At 49.7% G+C, this 17,847-nt stretch overlaps 1 protein-coding gene across 6 annotated transcripts in view; it reads right to left on the bottom strand.

The window, feature by feature from the left end:
• Irag1 (inositol 1,4,5-triphosphate receptor associated 1) overlaps positions 1-17,847 on the bottom strand; it is a 112,107-nt gene that overhangs the window by 70,163 nt on the left and 24,097 nt on the right. For 3 of the 6 annotated variants that reach the window (XM_050163385.1, XM_050163386.1, XM_050163384.1), the window contains one exon: positions 3,658-3,806. In XM_050163385.1, coding sequence (XP_050019342.1) covers positions 3,658-3,717 — 60 coding nt within the window. In that variant the 5' untranslated portion in view covers positions 3,718-3,806. Of the gene's footprint in view, positions 1-3,657; positions 3,862-7,331; positions 7,396-17,847 lie in introns of those variants that run through there. The other 3 variants (XR_007595574.1, XM_050163383.1, XM_050163387.1) reach the window with 2 other exon arrangements.

Raw genomic sequence — 17,847 nt, 5'->3', positions numbered from 1 at the left:
GTAAAAGAATATTGAATCTCATGTGGACCTTAGACCTCTGTTTAAGGCTCTGAGCTGCCGCAGGGCTGAGCTGATCATCAGAACGGAAGGGCAACAGCTATAGCTGTTTGGAGTGACACAGGGGACCACGGGGATGAAAAGTCTACAGACCTGGCATCCGGGTCTCTGGATGAGGAGATGGAGGAACTGGGATTCAAAGCCGATGTGGTCTGACCACAGAGGTTATAGTCTAAAACCTTGTTCTCTGTCTTCTCTGAGGGATCTGGGCCTCCTGGGTCCCAGGTGACGTGAGTCCCTCACGCATCCTCCTCCAGGTTCCATTGCTGCCTCAGCCACTGGAACTTGCCGACATTTTCAGGATAGCCTCAGACCCCTACAAGCCCAGAGCCAGAGCCAGGGCCCCTGTAAAGCCTGCGGAGACCATCAAAACCCACCTCATCATTCTGTTCAGTTCTGGCTCCAGGTCACAGGTAGGAGTAGTTTGTGGAGAACTGGCATTCAGGGCTGCTACTGGCCAATCACAGTTCTCACCTTTGGCTCTACAGTCAGTTCACGGACTCCTCCCATGCTGTGCCACTAAGAAGCTCACCTGCACCTAGACCCTGGCCCTCATATAGCAGGACCTACAAGCAGCTGACAGCCACAAGGGTTTGAACGGAAGTGGCTTTTTTGTCTTGTGAGGATATGGTTTAAAAGCACTTAAAAAAAAGATTACTTTTATTTGTATGTAGTGTATGTGTGGTGTGTGTGTTTATGTGTGTGTGGCATGGTGTGTGATGCGTGTATGTGTGGTGTGTATATGTATGTGTATGTGTGTGGCATGTGTGGTGTATGTGGTGTGTGTATGTGTGGTGCGTGTATGGTGTGTGTGTGTGGCACGTGTGGTGTATGTGGTATGTGTGTGGTGTGTGTGTGTGGTGTGTGTGGTTGGGGTATGTGTGTGTGTGTGTGTGTGTGCGTGTGTGTGTGTGTGTGTGTGTGTGTGTGTGTAAAAGAGGGCATCAGACCTCCTAGAGGAGGAGCTGCAGGCAGTTGTGGGTGGGAATTGAACTCAGATTCTCTACAAGAGCAGCACCCTCTACTAAACACTGAGAGCTACAGATGTGGGAAGAATGGGACTCAGTCTTTACAAGGGATGAAGTCGGATCTTTGCCTTATGAGTTGCTTTTATCTGTAGGAGGCATGGAGGTCCTTGGGCTCACAGACAAGCACTAGGGGAGGCTGGAATGTCAAATACACAGGGTTGTTCCTTCGTAGGAAGGGATGCATAACCTGTTATCCACACAAAGGCTGGGAGAGGGTGTGGTTAATAGTCCGGTGACTTCTGTGCTATATGTATCGTTGAGACCACCCTGCAATCTCCCCTGGACCCTTAACGAAAGCTTGTTTGTCTCAATCTATAGAATACATTTTTATGGGGGTGTTACGCAGAGTTCTATGTAGTCGAGTCTGATGTTTATTGAGCTTAATTTGTGCTTTGTTGTGCACATAGACTGAGTTAATTATCACCAGAAAAATTTTTGCCAAATTGTGCTGTGTTTAAATATGCCTAAACAAACCCCTTGGGGTCAGACTTCTGGGGTTTGTGCTAACACCAGCTGCTTAGTTGTGTTGAACTGGACTATCTTCCTGCCTCCCACAGACTGTTGCTCTGCTGGCTGTGGGGATCACAGAGGCTCCCCCATATTTAGTCTGGGGAAACTGCCCACAATTTGGGGTCCAGGTGAATGTGAATTCAGTGTGTTACCATTGTTAGTGAAGTGGAGGGGTCAGAGATGACCACTATGACAGGGCACAGGGGTAACAGAGTTGAAGAAAGCCATCAGGGGATTGGGAGCAGCCACACTTGAATCCACTCACCACTGTTTGCCTTCTGTGGTCACTCCGTTTTCACTCCCCCAAGTCCTCAGACATCAGTTGCTGATAAACAGTACCTACAGCCCAAGATGCCCCCAGGAAACTGTGAAACATTCCCTAGAACCTCAAGCTATGGTCTGCAGACAGAGAGATGGGAGTTTGGTTCGCTGTTTTCTTTTTTTAGACATTTAAGGGAAAGACATCCCGCTATCCCTAAGCTGCCAAGTTCACGTCTCAAACTCACGAACTTGGGATATAGAGATACAAAGACTATTCCCGTCTAAATATTTGCTATCTTAGTTCCCACGGTAATATGTAAGAAAACAAATATCACCACAACATGAAAATATTCGCTAGGAATCTCCCCATCTGGAAAAACGATGCTCACTCACACCCTCTCCTCTTGCTTAGTAAGCCTGTCTCTTCCAGCGCCCATCAGTATGGATCACAGTCAGATACAAGGCCACGGCACAAGTTCAGTGCAAACCAACGGTAAAGTTCAAGTCAAAGAAAATAGTGGTGGTGACCTTCACAAGCAAGGCCTGTGATCCAGGAGGATCAGACAGAGCTGGGCCAGTGACCAGATAAAGAAAAAATGAGGATGATGGCAAGATAGGTTCTTCAGAAGGAAATGGCTTCACTATCTTGGGGGAATTGCTCTAGCCTTACATTTTAAACATTCTCTTGCTGGGGTTGCTATAAAATAAAACGTGAAGAATGTGGTATCATGTGAACACATTTTTTGGTTGACAGAAAAAAAATAAGCAGAGGCTGGAGAGATGGCCAACCAGAAAGACACTACCATACAAGCGTGCAAACTTGAGCTTGGATCCTTAGCACCCACATAAAGAAAAGGAGGGTGGGCAGGGGCAATGTGAGAAACAGGCAGGAAGACCCCTAGAGTTTTCTACTCAGTCTTATCAAATTGGTGACTTCCAGGTTCAGGGAGAGACCCTGCCTCAAAAAATAAAGAATAAAGAAGACACTCAACGTGAGCCTCTGGCTGCCATGGATGTGAAAACACATGCATACACTACATATACAAAAATAAAACAAAACAGATAATATACAGATCAAGATCAATTTGAAAATAAACATAACCTATACTTTGTGATTATATATAGCTAAAATTGCTTTTTTAATTTAATATGCAAAATAAAACCTCATTTGGTACCTTCTTTGCTATTGCCATTGCTTTTGTTACTCATCTGGGTTTTCATTTTGTTTTGATTTTTGAGATAGGGTCTCGGTCTGTAGCCTAAGCTAGTCTGGAACTCAAAGTGACCTATTACCTCAGTTTCCTGAAGGCTGGACTACAGGCATAAGCCACCATACCTGCCTCAACGAGAATGCTCCTACTGAAGACTTTAAAAACCATTTTCTATTTTATTATCAACTTTGCCTGAAACCCTGTCCTACCCTTGACTATGAACTTTTGATATTCATTTGAAGCAGATTATTTGAAAGCGACCTTTGACTATGTCTGATACCCTGTCTCCTCTACTTCTTTCTCAAGAGTAAGAGGGAGCAGTCTGGGCCAAGGTAGTTTGAAACCTCATGAAGCCTTAGTCATATTCTGTCTAGATGGCTCCATACTCGGGCTTCATGGGACCATGGCCACTTAAACAAACCCAGGGCAGCGTATTCTCCAGAGCAGAAGCCACGCACCTTCCCCAGGCACCCCTGCAGCTTGCCCCGCTGTCCGAGCACTCTGTGGCCAGTTTGAAAGCGGTGGCCTCGGCCCAGAATGCTTAGCTTGGCCCCCAGCCAGGCTAGCCATGGGCAGGAAGGGGCACTTACTTGGGTTTGGACTGCCTGTGGCTCTCCAGGGGGCTCCTCATCCTCAGGAATGTGGGGCATGGCAGCCTCCTGGCTGGAGTGGTTGTGTATGCCTGGAACCTCTGCTGTGTCAACCCCAAAGATGCTCCAAGACGCTTGGGCTCCGCAGGCTGAGGAGATGCCAAAAGGACAAGTCAAAATCCTTCCCATCCCTGTCCCAAGCTGGGTTCCATTTCCAGGATCCAAGAGCTGCAGACCGGCTGCTTGGGTTTACATCAACACCGGAGGTCAGGCAAGGCGAGGCTGGGAGCGGGCATTGGGAGTTGCATCGCCTCCTGCTCCCTGACTTTGTTTACACAGGCAGGGGTGACCTTTTGCATCTAATTTGGTCCTTACAGTAAACATATCTATTCCAGAACAGAAACATTCCAGCTCCGCAAAGCTATAGCAGAGGGAGGATGCTTTGCTGAGATCAGATACCATCTGTACGCCGTTTATTGCACTGATACCAGCTGCATGGCTGCCATTAGCAAACTGACTCCCTGTGGTGCCCTTGGGTGAGGGTGGGCATCAATAGTTCCATCCTACAGGTGACAGAAGAGCCTCTCAGGGTGGAAGTCACTTGTCCTGAATCACACAGAAACAGAGTGTTTGCATCCATTGGTGCCCATGGCTCTTTCCACTGTACCACACATCCTTTCCTAGGTCTGCCTCCTCCTCATGGGGAGGACAAGACAACGCCATTAACTGAGTAGCCACTGTCTCACCCTCACAAGGCCAGTGGCTGCTGACGCAGGAGCCTATAGGAAAGGCCAGAAAGCTCTGCTGCTTCCCATGACATAAGAGCTCCTTCCTGTCCCAGAGACGGGGCCTGGAAAGTTCCCTAAACCAGGGTGCTGCAAACCAGGCTGATACCTGGCATCTGCCCCACCACCCTCTGGATCCGGCTCTCCAAGGCAGGGAAGGTGTCTGATTTGTTATGAATATTCAAAAAACCATCAAAAATTGATGGTTTAAAGAATTTAAGCCACATTTGTGTTTAAAGAATTGGAGACATTTAGTCCAGGAGCAGTCAAAGGGGGCACCGTCTTGGCTTTTGTCTTTTACCCCAATAGGTAGCCCACTCTGCAAGGAAGCATTTGGGGAGACCCCTGCTGGTCATCTTGGAAATCTCATCTCAGCTAGGCCATTCATACACAGAACTTTTTGTTGTTGTTTAGGACTGAGTTTGATGCACCCCAGGTTTGCTTTGGACTCATTATGAAGTTGACAGGTTCACTTTCCCCCACGTCCCAAGCGCTAGGACTCCAGGCGTGTACCACTATGTCTGGCTGGGGCAGTCATTCTTTTTTCATAAACTTTACATTAGGTCTGTGTCCTGTGCTGTGACACAGAGACAGGGTACAGCTTTGGCCCTCATGGGCTCTTGAGTCCAGTGTTGGGAGGCAACTGGAAAACTGTGATTGGCGTAAACACATCAAAATGAGGAATTCTAAGGCCTCAAGAAAGAGCCCCTGACCATGCAGACTGGGAGAGCGACGTGGCTTCGTGGTCTAGCTCTATGTTGCGAGGGCCATTGGAGCTGAGCCCTAGCACAGAAATGCGAATGGAACTTATCCATTTGCAGAACAGCCCGGGGCTGAGCAGGGTAGATGAGCTGGCAGGGAAGAAGCCACACTGGGCTGGGCTCCAAGCAGATTTATCTTGACTTCAGAGACTAAGAGCTGTGGGGCTGGGCCTCTGTGTCTTCCATCTCCCAGAGAGACTACTAGATGAAGCAACTGAACATTAGGTTCCCCCAAAAATGAGCTCTCTGGATAATCTCATTACCTTTACTTAGACATTGATATCAGCAGCAGAGGCAACAGCAGTGCATTGTCATGGGGTAGCTGAGGGTAACAGCAAGCTGCACATCTCAGGCAATGTCATTGCCTTACCCCTGCTTACCCCTATCTTAATAGGAACATTTCCCAAAGAATGGGAGGCAGCCGTTTCACTTTCTGTGTGTGTCTTAATCTACACAACGCATATTGTGTGCTGTCAAACAAGGGCTCAGACAATGAGACTATGTTCAGAAAAGAGAAGATTCTAGGAGGACTAGAATTTGCTGTTACGAACACAAGACTTCACCCTGGGCCAGAGAAGCTGCAAGGGAAAGCGATCTATTCTCAGACACCTGAAAGGTAGTCATGAGGCCCAGGGTCTCCAAAGGACAGGTGTGCGTCCAAAGACCCATCAGTCAAGTGAGAAGGCAGAGGAACCATTTCTGGAGTCAGCTAAAGATGGAGGACAATACCCTGCAAGGTCAAGAGTTTCTTGTTCCTGGGGGACTTTCAATACTGGCTGACTCTAGGGGTCATGGGAATTCCAGCCACAGCAGTGGCCTTTTCTGACTCTGAAATCCCGGACTCTGTCTAGTCACAACCAGTCACAGGGATGCTCCCAGCCCGGGGCTCATTCAGAGATCCTAGGATTAAAACCATAGCAGAGATACCCCATGTCGAACCCTCCACTGTTTGCTCTTGAAGACAGACCTTTGTCAGTCATTAGGCAGAAACAAAACCTCACGGGTGCGGTCAGACACACCTGGAGATGCTGGCTGCAGCTGGAGGGAAGCTGCCTGCAGTCCCATGGCTGGACAAGATGCAGTCCATGCGACTCCAGGGGAGCCCTTGTGGCCCTGCTGCGGGCCATTCCCATGCTGCCCGGGCTCCATTTCTTTCCCACCCATTATTATAAACTCTCTGCTTAAAATAGCGAGGCGAAAGCCAGTCCAGTCAGCAGGGTGACATCTGGGGGTCTGCGGGGACTCACGGGCGTGTGGACCTCACATCCATCAGGGCACAGTTTGGAATACAACCTCCAGGAAGCCACGCTCTGAGTGCCAGCCCATAAAAGGAGAGAACACTGAGTCATGTTTCCCTGCCTCCTTTTCAATCCACTTCCAAATATTTCCTGATGCTTCTCCAGCCAGGTCAGGTTAAGTGAGTCATGCCAAGAGCCAATCAGCTCTTTGGACTCTTACCAACGTTTAAACAGAACCTGGCCCATTTTACAGGGAAGAAAACTGAGGCACGAAGAGGAGAAACAAATAAGACAGGGTTCAGTTACCTTTGTACCAAGGTAAAGCACTCAAGAGCTCCTGCTGGGATAACTATCCAGTCATTTGTGCAAGTGAAGAGGCTAGACATCCCTGAACTATCCTAAGATAGTTCAGCAGATAATATTCCTCATCAGTTTCCCTACTGGGTGTCCCACACTACTGTGTTCGGTCAAGCACTGTCTTCATGCTAAGCCCCTATGGCAGAGGGGGTGTGTTATCTAGTTTTGTTTTGTGCAATACTGGGAATTAAACCCAGGGCCTTGAGCATAAGCAAGTGCTCTACTCCTGAGCTGTACCCCAGCCCTTAGCTGTAAGTTTTATTACTTTCATTTAGTGTAATAAAGCGCCAAGGCTCAGAGATGATCAGCAAGGTCATGTAACTGGTAAGTCTGAGTCCAAAGCATCATCTTCTCTCTTACCCAGGTACAGCCAAAGAGTCTTGTGTAAGCGCCTCTCCAGCAGGAAGAGCTGGGGTATAAACTCCCAGAGGCACAGGGGGAACATTGAACCTGTAGTTGTCAGGCCAAGCGTCTTCTGAAGATAAAGGAAGGCGCCCAGCTTAGGGAGGTGACTCAGTGGATAAAGGGCTTACCACACAGGCATGAGGACTTGAGTTCAAATCTCCAAAGCCCATATAAAACTGAACGTGACAGCAGACATAGGTAATCCCATTGCTCCTAAGGAAAGATAGGAGGAGAAGACAGGAAAATTTAAAACGCTGGTGGGCCGCCTTGCCTGCTGTATGTAGCGCGAATAAGAGATCCTGCTGCAAAAGAGGTAGAAGACTAAGCTGACATCTGAGGTTGCCCTCTGACCTCCAAACATGAGCTGGACACGTGTACATCCTCCCAGAGAAGGCCACAGCTTGAAGTTTCATGCTCCTAGTACATGGTGTGGCCACGTGTTCGTTCACGGCGGAGGCAGCGGCCCCTTCGTTGGCCTTCCTTTTTATGTGTCCAATCACACAGCATGCAGAGATGTGGTCATGGAACCACTCATGCCGAGAGGCCTCACACTAGGTCAAAAGCATAGGCTCTGTCCCATAAGAGCTTCCTTAGAACCCTGTGGGCTGTCTGAGGACAGGCAGGACGGCAGGGAGGCAGGAGGCTCTGGCAATAGAGGCCGCATTCCTTTATTCTATTCCCAGCAACCATTAGGGCCCCCTGTGCTCATTGTCCTGAGGAACCTGATAGATCTAAGGTAGACAAAGGAGACTCAGCCCACCTGGTTGCTGTGCCTCAGCAAGTACCAGGCTGTCTAAGGAGTCAGGGAGAAGACAGGAATAGTCTTTGCGGAAATACCCTCAGTGCTCTCGGCCTCCCTGGGCCGTGGTCTTGGAAGCACCAACACTGGGCAGGTGACAGAAACCTGAAGGTATCACCCAGGATTTGCAGTGGCCGCCATGCCAGGTATATCTGCCTGACTTTGTAAGTCACTGTGGGGCCAAGCCTGCTGGCCTCTCTCAGAGCCGTGTGGCCTGACCAGAAAAGATCAAACCCCTCACTTGAGTCGCCATGTCCTAGGGGCATGGCCTACATGCTGTGTGGTTCTGTCTCTGCTAATCTAGATGCCAGGGGAAGAGCCAAGAGGTCCTTAGGAAAGCAAGGGGTTAAGCCAGCCTCATGGACCTCACTGGGGTGACTCAGTCTTCTCATAAGGGAGGGTTTTGTTCTTACAGCTTGGGACTTTTGCTTTCATTTAGCACCCAAAGAATGTAAGAGTGATTAGGGTGCTATTAATATCCAGCCTAGCCTCCCTCTGGGCAAAGGGCTGAGGCAGGAGACTGCTTGGAATGACTATACACACATCTCTCTAAGCCCCTCCACAAATCCAGAGGGGCAGGAGGCTGCTTTCCCTGCTCCCACTCTTGTAGATGGGGTGCTGTGGCTGAGGGAAGGGTGGGGATTTGACCAAGGCCACATCTAGGGAACGATAGCCTCAGAAAAGGCCCATGAGTCCCTGCTTCTGGGAAGTGAGTGCAAGGCTGGCCGAGGGCAGAAGGAAAACCAACATGAGATCAGAGCTTCTGGTCCCCCTTCTACTTGTGTTCTCGCTCGCAAGAGAGGATGCTCTTTCCTACCCTCACCCTGGGTGGCCTTGGAGAATGTCCTCAGATGACTGTGTTGAGCCTGAGGTACTGGGCAGAGACTCTGTGTCCTGGCTAACTACAGACCTGTGTCTGCACCCCGAGTGAGCCAGGTCTACCTCCTGCATACTGCGAGCGAACCCAAGAGCTCAGCAGATCCAGCAGCAACTCTCCTAGCTCTGCCCTGCTGGATCCGTCTCCCTTCCTCGGGTTCCTCATTTGTATTGGTGCTGACCTTTTAGGATTGGTGTAAGGGTTAGAGTAGTAAATTCTTGCAACATGCAGACACACCGCATGCTCTCTGGAGCTTCCCATGTCCATTTTGAACAGGCATCTGAGTTTTCCCAGTCTCAGTCACCAAAACCTGAGCAAAGCCCCAAGATTCTGTGGCTTATCCCAGTGGCTCAGAATCACACAGGGACCTCAGTCTGGCCAGGGCTTCTCCCTTGTATGTACCAGCAGTAGACAAATGAGCATCAGACATGACAGGAGTTCTGAGGTCTGCAGCCAGAGCCCACACTCGCTTCGCGGGGTGGTCTGCAAGACAATCAGCCAACATTACTGGGCTGAGGAGGAGGACACAGGGCTGGGGTGGGGGGCTGGGCCTGGGGGTGTCCCCGTCTATGCTGTTGTCAGTCCCAGGCTATGTCATGGCCAACTATGGGTCTGTGCTATGACTAGTCCCGGGCTGTCTGGTTCAAAGCCCCGGTTATTTCTGCCAACCCTGTGGTAATGGTGAGTCCCAAAGACTTCCATGTACAAACAACAGGTGACCACCTCCCCCTCCCCCACCTCCCACCCATACAGTGGCTGACCACACTCACAGTTGGGTTGTCCGGACAAGTGGATGCATGAATGAGTGCTCACACCGTTATCAATCTGATAATGGCTTCCTGACTCTCCTGAGAGCATATTTGGGTTGCTAGGAGAACGGAGAGTAAGGATGGATGGAGAAGGTAGAAACCCGAAGGCATTTCCCTAGGATTGTCCCCCAGCACCACCTCTGAACTCCACAGTGGCCTAAAAGACAGAACAGCGGCCTGGCAGATTCCCAGGGTCTGCCCTTGTCCAGGACACCATCCTGAGGCCCACTTTTCTCTGGCCGCACCAACCACTCCTGGCCTGGGGGCCGGCTGTCTCTGTTGAGCAAGCCCTGCTCAGAGTGGGTCAGGCCACACTAAAGAGTCTGGGACCGACATGTCGGCTGTGTAGGGAATGGGAGAGAGTTCCCAAGACAAGCATGCCCCTGAGTCACCTCCCCCAGGGCCTTCCTCCTCTGGTGTGTGTCTACGGTGTCTGTGTGTGTGCGCGTATGAGAAAGTAGGAAAAGGAGGAGGCTTGGCTCTGCCCCGCTAGTCTCACACAGAACTGGAAAGAGCTCAGAAAACCAAAGATGGCCCAGGGTCCATCTGGGCAATAGAGTGAGTTTAAGCCCGACCTGAGCAACTGAGTGAGAGCCTGTCTGGAAATGAGAAGTAGTTTGGTGGTAGAGCGCTTGACTAGTGTGAAATCCTGGCTTCGGTCCTCGGGTCTGCAAAAGGAAAAGCTAAGAGTTAACTGGAGGAAGTTCAAGCACTTGCTTCTGTAGCTAGACACAGGAGGGGAGAACGACTAAGGCTGTGGAAAAATCACAGATAAGAAAGAACAAGTGGGATTTATCAGTGTGTGGTACAAACAGACACGGAGTTAAGAAAAGCAGAATGATTCAGTGTGCCTGAGCAAATTTCCTGAGCTCCCTGAGGCTTGTTCTGTATCGTTCTCACAAGGTGAGCTCACACGGCAACCGCTCGCATTGTGGGTTTCATGATTAAATGTGATCATACAAGAATGGGGTGGGGGCGGGGAGGCACCATTCCAAGTAAGGTAGGGAAAGGAGGGAAGTGCGGGTGCTGCGGAGTCCTGGGGGACCTACTCCTTGCTTCTCTTGGGTGGCAAGCAGCCTCTAGTCTGATGCCTTGGACCAATTTCCCAGACAGAACTCTAGCGAGGAGACCCCCAAGGAGGTAGCTCCTTGGCATGTCCAAATAGACCGTGCCTGTAGACATGCTCTGGAGACTGTGACATCCCAGGACCGGGACAGCCCAGTCATCTCAGTGTTGCAGACCTGGGGCTGCCTTGAGAAGGACTCAACTGTGTACCTGTCCCTCTGCTTGTTCAGTCGAGCTGTCAATCATCGCCAAACCAAGGCACACCATCAGGCCCACGCCCATAAGGACCAACGCCATATTCACTCCCGCCTTGATACTTAGAAAGCCCTGGGTGCAAATGCCACGGAAGAGCAAGGAGGCTTGGGCCAGCCCTGCTTATCTGAGCTCTGGAAGAATGCTCAGGCCAGGGCCAGACCTCCCTGCTCCCACTGACCCTCCCCCACCACAACAGGAAATAAGCCAAAAACGGTCGTCCCAGGTTTCCTCCCCAGCTTGTTCTCTTCAGCAGTTCTTTTTTTAAAAAAGAAGTCCGCTTGAAAAATGGTTTTTATTTTTCTTCTTGGAAATATGTGTGATTGCTCAATCCACAGCAGTTCAAAGGCACCAGGAATGGCAGGGAAGCATCTGAGCCTCCTACTTAGCTCCAAGCAAAAATAAATCTTGCCCGGTTCCCTTTGTGCCTGGCTGTCCAGAGACACTTCCCTGAGTCACTCACGCCAGCATGATGTGCGTCACCTCTGGAGTCAGGGACCACACGGTATACCAAGTTCCAAGAGCCTCATAAAGGGTGGGGCCCCCAAGGGATGCTCAGAGGAAGTGAAGAGTCAGGACCTTCTCAGGCTCTGAGATTGGTCCTGCCTCGCCCAGGTGGGGATCTGAGGATCATTACACCTGGCTGAACCTGGAATACTAGGTTTTCCTACCTAGTATTTTAGACACGCTTTTGCGGTGGGATACAGGAACTGCTCACCAGCTCACAAGGGCCAGTTCTGAAGTCGTCTAGGCTAACCTAATGGGTGAGCCCCAACGTCGGAGAGACCCTGACTCAAAACAACAGCTCTGTAGGATCAGCACTAAAGGCTGATCTCTGGCCTCTACATGTACAAGTATACACACATGCGTGCACGCGCGCACACACACGCACGCGCACACACACACACACAGGAGTGCACATGCATGCACACACACACATCCTTGAATACCCACACACACCAGTACAGATATATGCACAAAATCAAGTTACACAGACTTAGAACTGAATCAGTTAGCTAAAACTGAAGGACATCAACACTGGGCCACTCTCTTGTGAAATCACTAGGTCTCCCTAGGATCTGTGCTCTTGATGCACTTCTGTGGTGGAAAATGTCCAATGGCATACCACGGTCCGCCTCGTCTCAGCTGTCATTAGTGACACCCATTAGCGGTAATGGAAGTGTCTGCAGACAGACCCAAGCGAGCATGGCCTGTGAAGGCCACCCCTTCTCCCAGAGTGCTGGCTACTACTGTCTACTGTGCGCCACCAAACTGAGCAGGCCTGGCTTTCCATTCTTGCCAGGTGCACACAGAACACTATAACCCTGGCTACGAGCCTGCCAGTTGCCTTTAATCATGTCCTCCCTGGAGAACCACAGAAATTGTATGTTCTGATCATAGTGTCCAACAAATAACCACCCTGGGGATATTCACTGTGTTCTTATAACATTTGCAACACATCTTTTCCCCTGTGAGTGAGTTGCTATCCCTCCACATCAAACTCCTACCCATCCTTCAAAACCCAATTCAAATACACCCTCCTTCCTAAACCATTCCTCCTCTTTACCCCAGAAAAAAAAAAAAGATTCCATTCCTATAATTTTTTTTCCTACTGCTGTTGCAACCAATAGCCACCAACTTGGTAACATACAACAACACAAATTTATTACCTTACAATTCTGTTGTTGAAAGTCAAGTTCTGCCTCAGTAGGCAAGACTCTTAATGTAAGCTGGGGGCTAGAAAATGACTCAACAGTTGAGAGCACTGGACTTATCAAGAAGACCTGGGTTCAACTCCTAGCACCCACAACCATCTGTAACTCCAGCTGTAGGACATCTGACGTCCTCTCCTGGCCTTTGAGGAAACCAGGAATTCAAGTAGTGCCAGACATACGTGAGGGCCACACACCTACACACACGAAAGTATCAACATTTCAGAATAAATAAATACAATCTGAGCGCAGGTTGTCTTCCTCCCAGAGGCTCAAGGGAAGGAAGCTTCTCTTCACCTCTGGCTGCTGGGGCTACCTCAAGGGATCCCTTCTTCCTGCTCCCCAGCCTGCAAAGAAGCTGGCATCTTCTCTGACCTCTGACGTCGGCCCCCATGTGTGTATTTCTCTGCCTTTGGACTCCCTGACTCTGATGTGACTATGATGTCCTATCTGTCCCTGCAGGCAACCCAGCTGATGACTCCATTTGTGATCCTCTGTGTGGCTCCATCTACAGAAGCCCCTTTGTAATTCAGGTAACAAACTCCAAGATTCCACCGTGAGCTCTTTCAGAGAGCCCCGCACAGTTAGAATATAAATGCCTCAACAGCAGGAACTTGTCTCATTTCTACTTTCATGAATATCTCATAAAAATTCATTGTAAAGATATTCGTATCTCAGCCATGCCCAGTACAGGGACAAGCACAGAAGAGCTGCTCTATCTGTAATCCGTAGGAAGGAGGCTTCTTTGCTTTCTTTGAGAAGCAGCTTCTGTGAAAACAAGGTCCATGAAGAGATGGTACACACATCTCCTTCTGGGGTCAGGCCGGTAGGATGAATGGCAGAGCCCCGGATTGATGGAATCTGTGGTGGCAGAGGGTGTGACGGTCACTTAACTAGGGCGGCTGCTATTTAGTTTTGGGGTCAGGAAGAAATACCATCTTTTGTTGGCAAGCTCTTCCAGTTTCCAAGAAAAGCCAAAACTCTAGCGCTAAAAATAAAACCACCTGATTTAGAAATGTTGAAGCTAATACAGAGAGAGAGAGAGAGAGAGAGAGAGAGAGAGAGAGAGAGAGAGAGAGAGAGAGAGAGACCAGAGGACCAAGCACAAGTCTCTGGGGAATTAGACCGCAGCTACCAGTTGCCACTTCTGATTTATGCTCTCCAGTGTGTTCCTCTGGGCCGTACATACCAATTAATCTAATTCAGTCTCAACAGCAGGGCCGGCCACAAGCACCCTCACGAAGGCCAGTGAGCAAGACGGAGCCAGTCCTTCCAAAAGGCTGGGGTGCCTCATCAGGTGCACAGAGTTCTGCTCTCAGGGCTGTGTGGTCCCTGCTGTAGTTCCTTGCTGTATGGGCCTAGATGTGATTGCCCTGGATCGGCCTCATTCCTTCAGGGAGGCCCCGTCTTGCATCAGTGAAGGACCTCTCAAGCCAATGACTGTATGCCTAGAAACGTCATCACTTCAGACACAGCTCAGCAGTGACAGGAATCACACGCCATGTCACAACAACTGTCTGTCTACTTCTAACAACTGCCATGGGTATAAAGAACAGGACGTATTCAAGTAAGGGGTATATGCAGACACCCCCATGTGTTTCTTATCTCAGCTAAGGAGAACACTGACAGCCTAAGCCCTCCTTTGTAGCAGTTTGAATGTAAAAATGTTCACCACAGGCTCCTGTGTTTAAACACTGAACTGGTAGTGCTGTTTTGGAAGGTTGTGGACCAGTAGAGACCTATGGCCTGGCTGGAGGAAGTGGCTCTCTCTGCAAGGGTGGGCCTTGCGGCTTATGGCCCCAGCTGGCTTCCTCTCCTGTCTCCACTTCCTGTCCTGGCCTCACACTGCTGCCACCACAGCCTGAGCAGTAACACCACCATGCTGTCCTGCTCCCTTACCCTGCACTCCCCTCCCTCACCTCCTCCATGGTGGACTGTACCTACAAAATAAACTACTTCTTCCTCAGGTTCCCTTCTGCCAGGCATGGATTACGATAACAAAAGAAAGTAGATAAACACCTCTGCCTGGCGTCACCCCCACATCCACCCTTCTTCTTCCTCAGCTCCATTTCATTTCAGACTCACTGCAGACAGAGGGGCCTGGACCCAAGGACACCGTGTCCCTGGCACAGAAAGAGGCTCTCTGACATGTCACACCGTGTCCCCGCACAGATAGAGACTCTCTCACATGGCACACCATGTCCGCTGCACAGATAGAGGCTCTGGGCAAGAGATTATAGCTCCATTTTACAAATGAAAAAAAAAATATGACTTCAAAGATGTAGTTCCGATGCTGATCACACAGTCAGAGGATATAGGATTAAAATGGGTCTCCTAGCCCAGCATGGTGCCTCATGCTTGTAATCCCAGCATTTGGGAGGCCAAAACAGGAGGATCATGACTGCTAAGCTAGTCAGGGTTACGTGGCAAGATCCTGTCTCAGAAAGAAACAAGAGAGATAAGCTGGGGAGAGAGCATAGGACATAGATGTTTTCAATGTAAGCATGTTGAACTATGTTAGATACCAAGAACTTGGGTTTTTTTTTTTTAAAAAAAAAAAAGCTGGTCATGTGACCATGCTTCTGACCCCAGTGCTGGGGAGATAGACAGGAAGATCCCAGGGGCTCACTTGGTGAGCATCAGGCCAACAAGAGACCAGGTCTCAACAAAAAACAAGATTGGCTGACTTCTAAGAAACACACCTAAAGCTGATTCTGGCTTCCTCCTGCACATATATGGTGTGCACACTCACATGTGTGCACATGAAACATAAAAAAAATATAAAAACAAGCAAACAATGACAAAACATCCAAAGTTGCCATACCCAGACTGTTCTCTGCACCAGCAACAGCTGGCAATGGGAGATGGTTCAGTCTTGACTGTTCTGGTTGCCAGTCCTTTTCCAAAGCCAGCGTCACCAACCAGGACATGCCCTGCATCATTCAGCTCTTCTCTGGGAGCTGAAAGTCCTTGCAGTGAACCCAGGGTGGGAAAACAGCCGAGATCTTCAGAGCCCAAGAGAGCCTTCCCAGTGCAGGTGGGATGGAGTGTCTCAGCTGAGGCTCCTTCACCCTGTCCATCTCCGCACAGGGACTCTTGGCTTTAAGAGACCACAAAAATGCCACAGTAGCTTGGGGCTGGGCTGCAGGGTGGAGCCAGTTCTGCTGGCTCCAGGGGGCAGAGGCGGTTTGGGACAAACCTTCTTGGGTGTGAAGTGCCTTACTCACCGCCACGCTGAATGACCTCATAATATAGATGAAAGTTTTCAATTGTGCGCCCACTTTCTGTCCTCAAGTCCAGACTCTACTTTGCACACGAGGAGCAGTCGTGAGACCAGAAGCCAGGAGCCTAAGTAACAATGCCAGGACGGAAGGTAGCCTGTGGAAATCTAGACATCACATCCACTGCCCATGGAATCAGCTAAAAGGTAACATATGGCTGAACCACAACCAGCAAGACGCAATAAGACGTTGCTGGGCATGCTGGGAAGTTTACTCTCAACTGTAGACCAATCATTGAGGAGAATAAACAAGAATCCCTGTGATAGTGATGAAGAACTTGTTTAAGGATGAAGTCAAGGTGAAACAGAACACAGCTGAGAGCCTAAAAGAAACAAGTCCCAAGGGGTAGCCTCTTTCATCCTGATGAGCTGTGGTTCTGAGAAACAATACTTTGGTTTTTTCTCTGACACTGGGTACAGATAATAAAGAACTGTACCTGATTGATCAGTGACTTTGTAAAGCTGGGTGCACAGGGGCCTTCTGTCCATCAGACACTTCCCGCACCTCTCTGTTCTGCCACTTGCCTGAGAGTCCCAGCTAGAAGAGCAGCTCTGTAGCCCACAGGCTTGCTCCAAGCTAGTCTGTAAGTAAGAACATCGCATGACCTTGTCCTCAGAACTCTTCTCCCTTCTGAACCCTGTCAGAAGCTCTATGTCTCCTTCACACACACACACACACACACACACACACACACACACACACACACACACCATATGCCGATAAGCTCCTATATTCCAGAGGAGGGGCTGGGCTTGACCACTGTCCATGGCCCTGCCTAAAACATAGCATGACAAGCATTAGGTACACTGTTTCATAACACAGACAGGAAGGAACCACGGAGCACTTTCCTCTGGGAAACCAGGCTATGCGGGTGATTCCCAGGCATCCTTGGGAAAACAGTGACATTTATCCCAGCACAAACTCTATCTGCCTTTACAGCCTTGGTCTTACATAGTTCTAACAACAACCTTTTCTTGCTGAAGCTTGACGGGATGAGCCAGCATGTCCCAAGCATCATGCCTGCTAGATACACACCATAAACAGGCCTGAGCTGAGTGCTGTCTGACTCCCGAGCCCAGAGTTCTGTTTAGTATCGCGTAATGCGGCTTCTGGAACTGCACAAAACAGAGCACCTGGGGCATGTACCTCAACAATAACCACTACCCCAGCCACTGACAGGGGACCAGAGGCAGTTTATTCGGCCAAGCCTTCACCAATTCATCATGGAGAAGGTCTTGCCTTTAGCAACCAGATCCACATTGTTCCATCTGCCACACCACCACTGTTTTCCTTGCAAGGGCTCAACCTAAGTGTTAACTGTTAGGTAAAGGGCATGGATGGAGCTCCATCCCAGGGTTAAGCCGAGCCATTCTCACGGAGCATTCCTTGCCTCTATAAAAGCCTGAGTTACAAGGGGTAGCAGCAGCAGGGGACAGACCGGACAATGCTTCTGTGGTCCTGTGGGAGCAGGAGGGGCACTCTGGGAAGGAAGTATAGGCCAGCAGCCCCTTTTACAGGCTGGGCCCCAAGGACCCCAGACCCTAGGAAGTTACTGGTGCTGGCAGGGTTTATTAGGTCTGCCCAGGTTTTCAGAGGACATTTGCCCTCGGGGACCTGTGGTAGGTTCCTTCTCTAACCTTCCCCCCTGTTTGCTTATGGCATTTTGAATCGTTTAGTTGCTAACATAGACTTCAGCCTTACATTTGTTCTTCCTGGCTCTTGAATCTCCAAGTCTTTTTAAATTGTTATGAAAATGAGTATGCAAATATATGCAAAGCAAAAACACCATACCTAGTTTCCATACCTACTATGGAATCTAGCGCAAAGCCACCACCAGGATGGCAGCTTT

The sequence above is a fragment of the Alexandromys fortis genome, unplaced genomic scaffold, assembly GCF_014885135.2.
Source record: "Alexandromys fortis isolate MF-2015 unplaced genomic scaffold, M_Fortis_MF-2015_v1.1 scaffold_129, whole genome shotgun sequence".
Taxonomy (NCBI): domain Eukaryota; kingdom Metazoa; phylum Chordata; class Mammalia; order Rodentia; family Cricetidae; genus Alexandromys; species Alexandromys fortis.
This window is presented reverse-complemented; position numbering and strand designations above follow the sequence as displayed.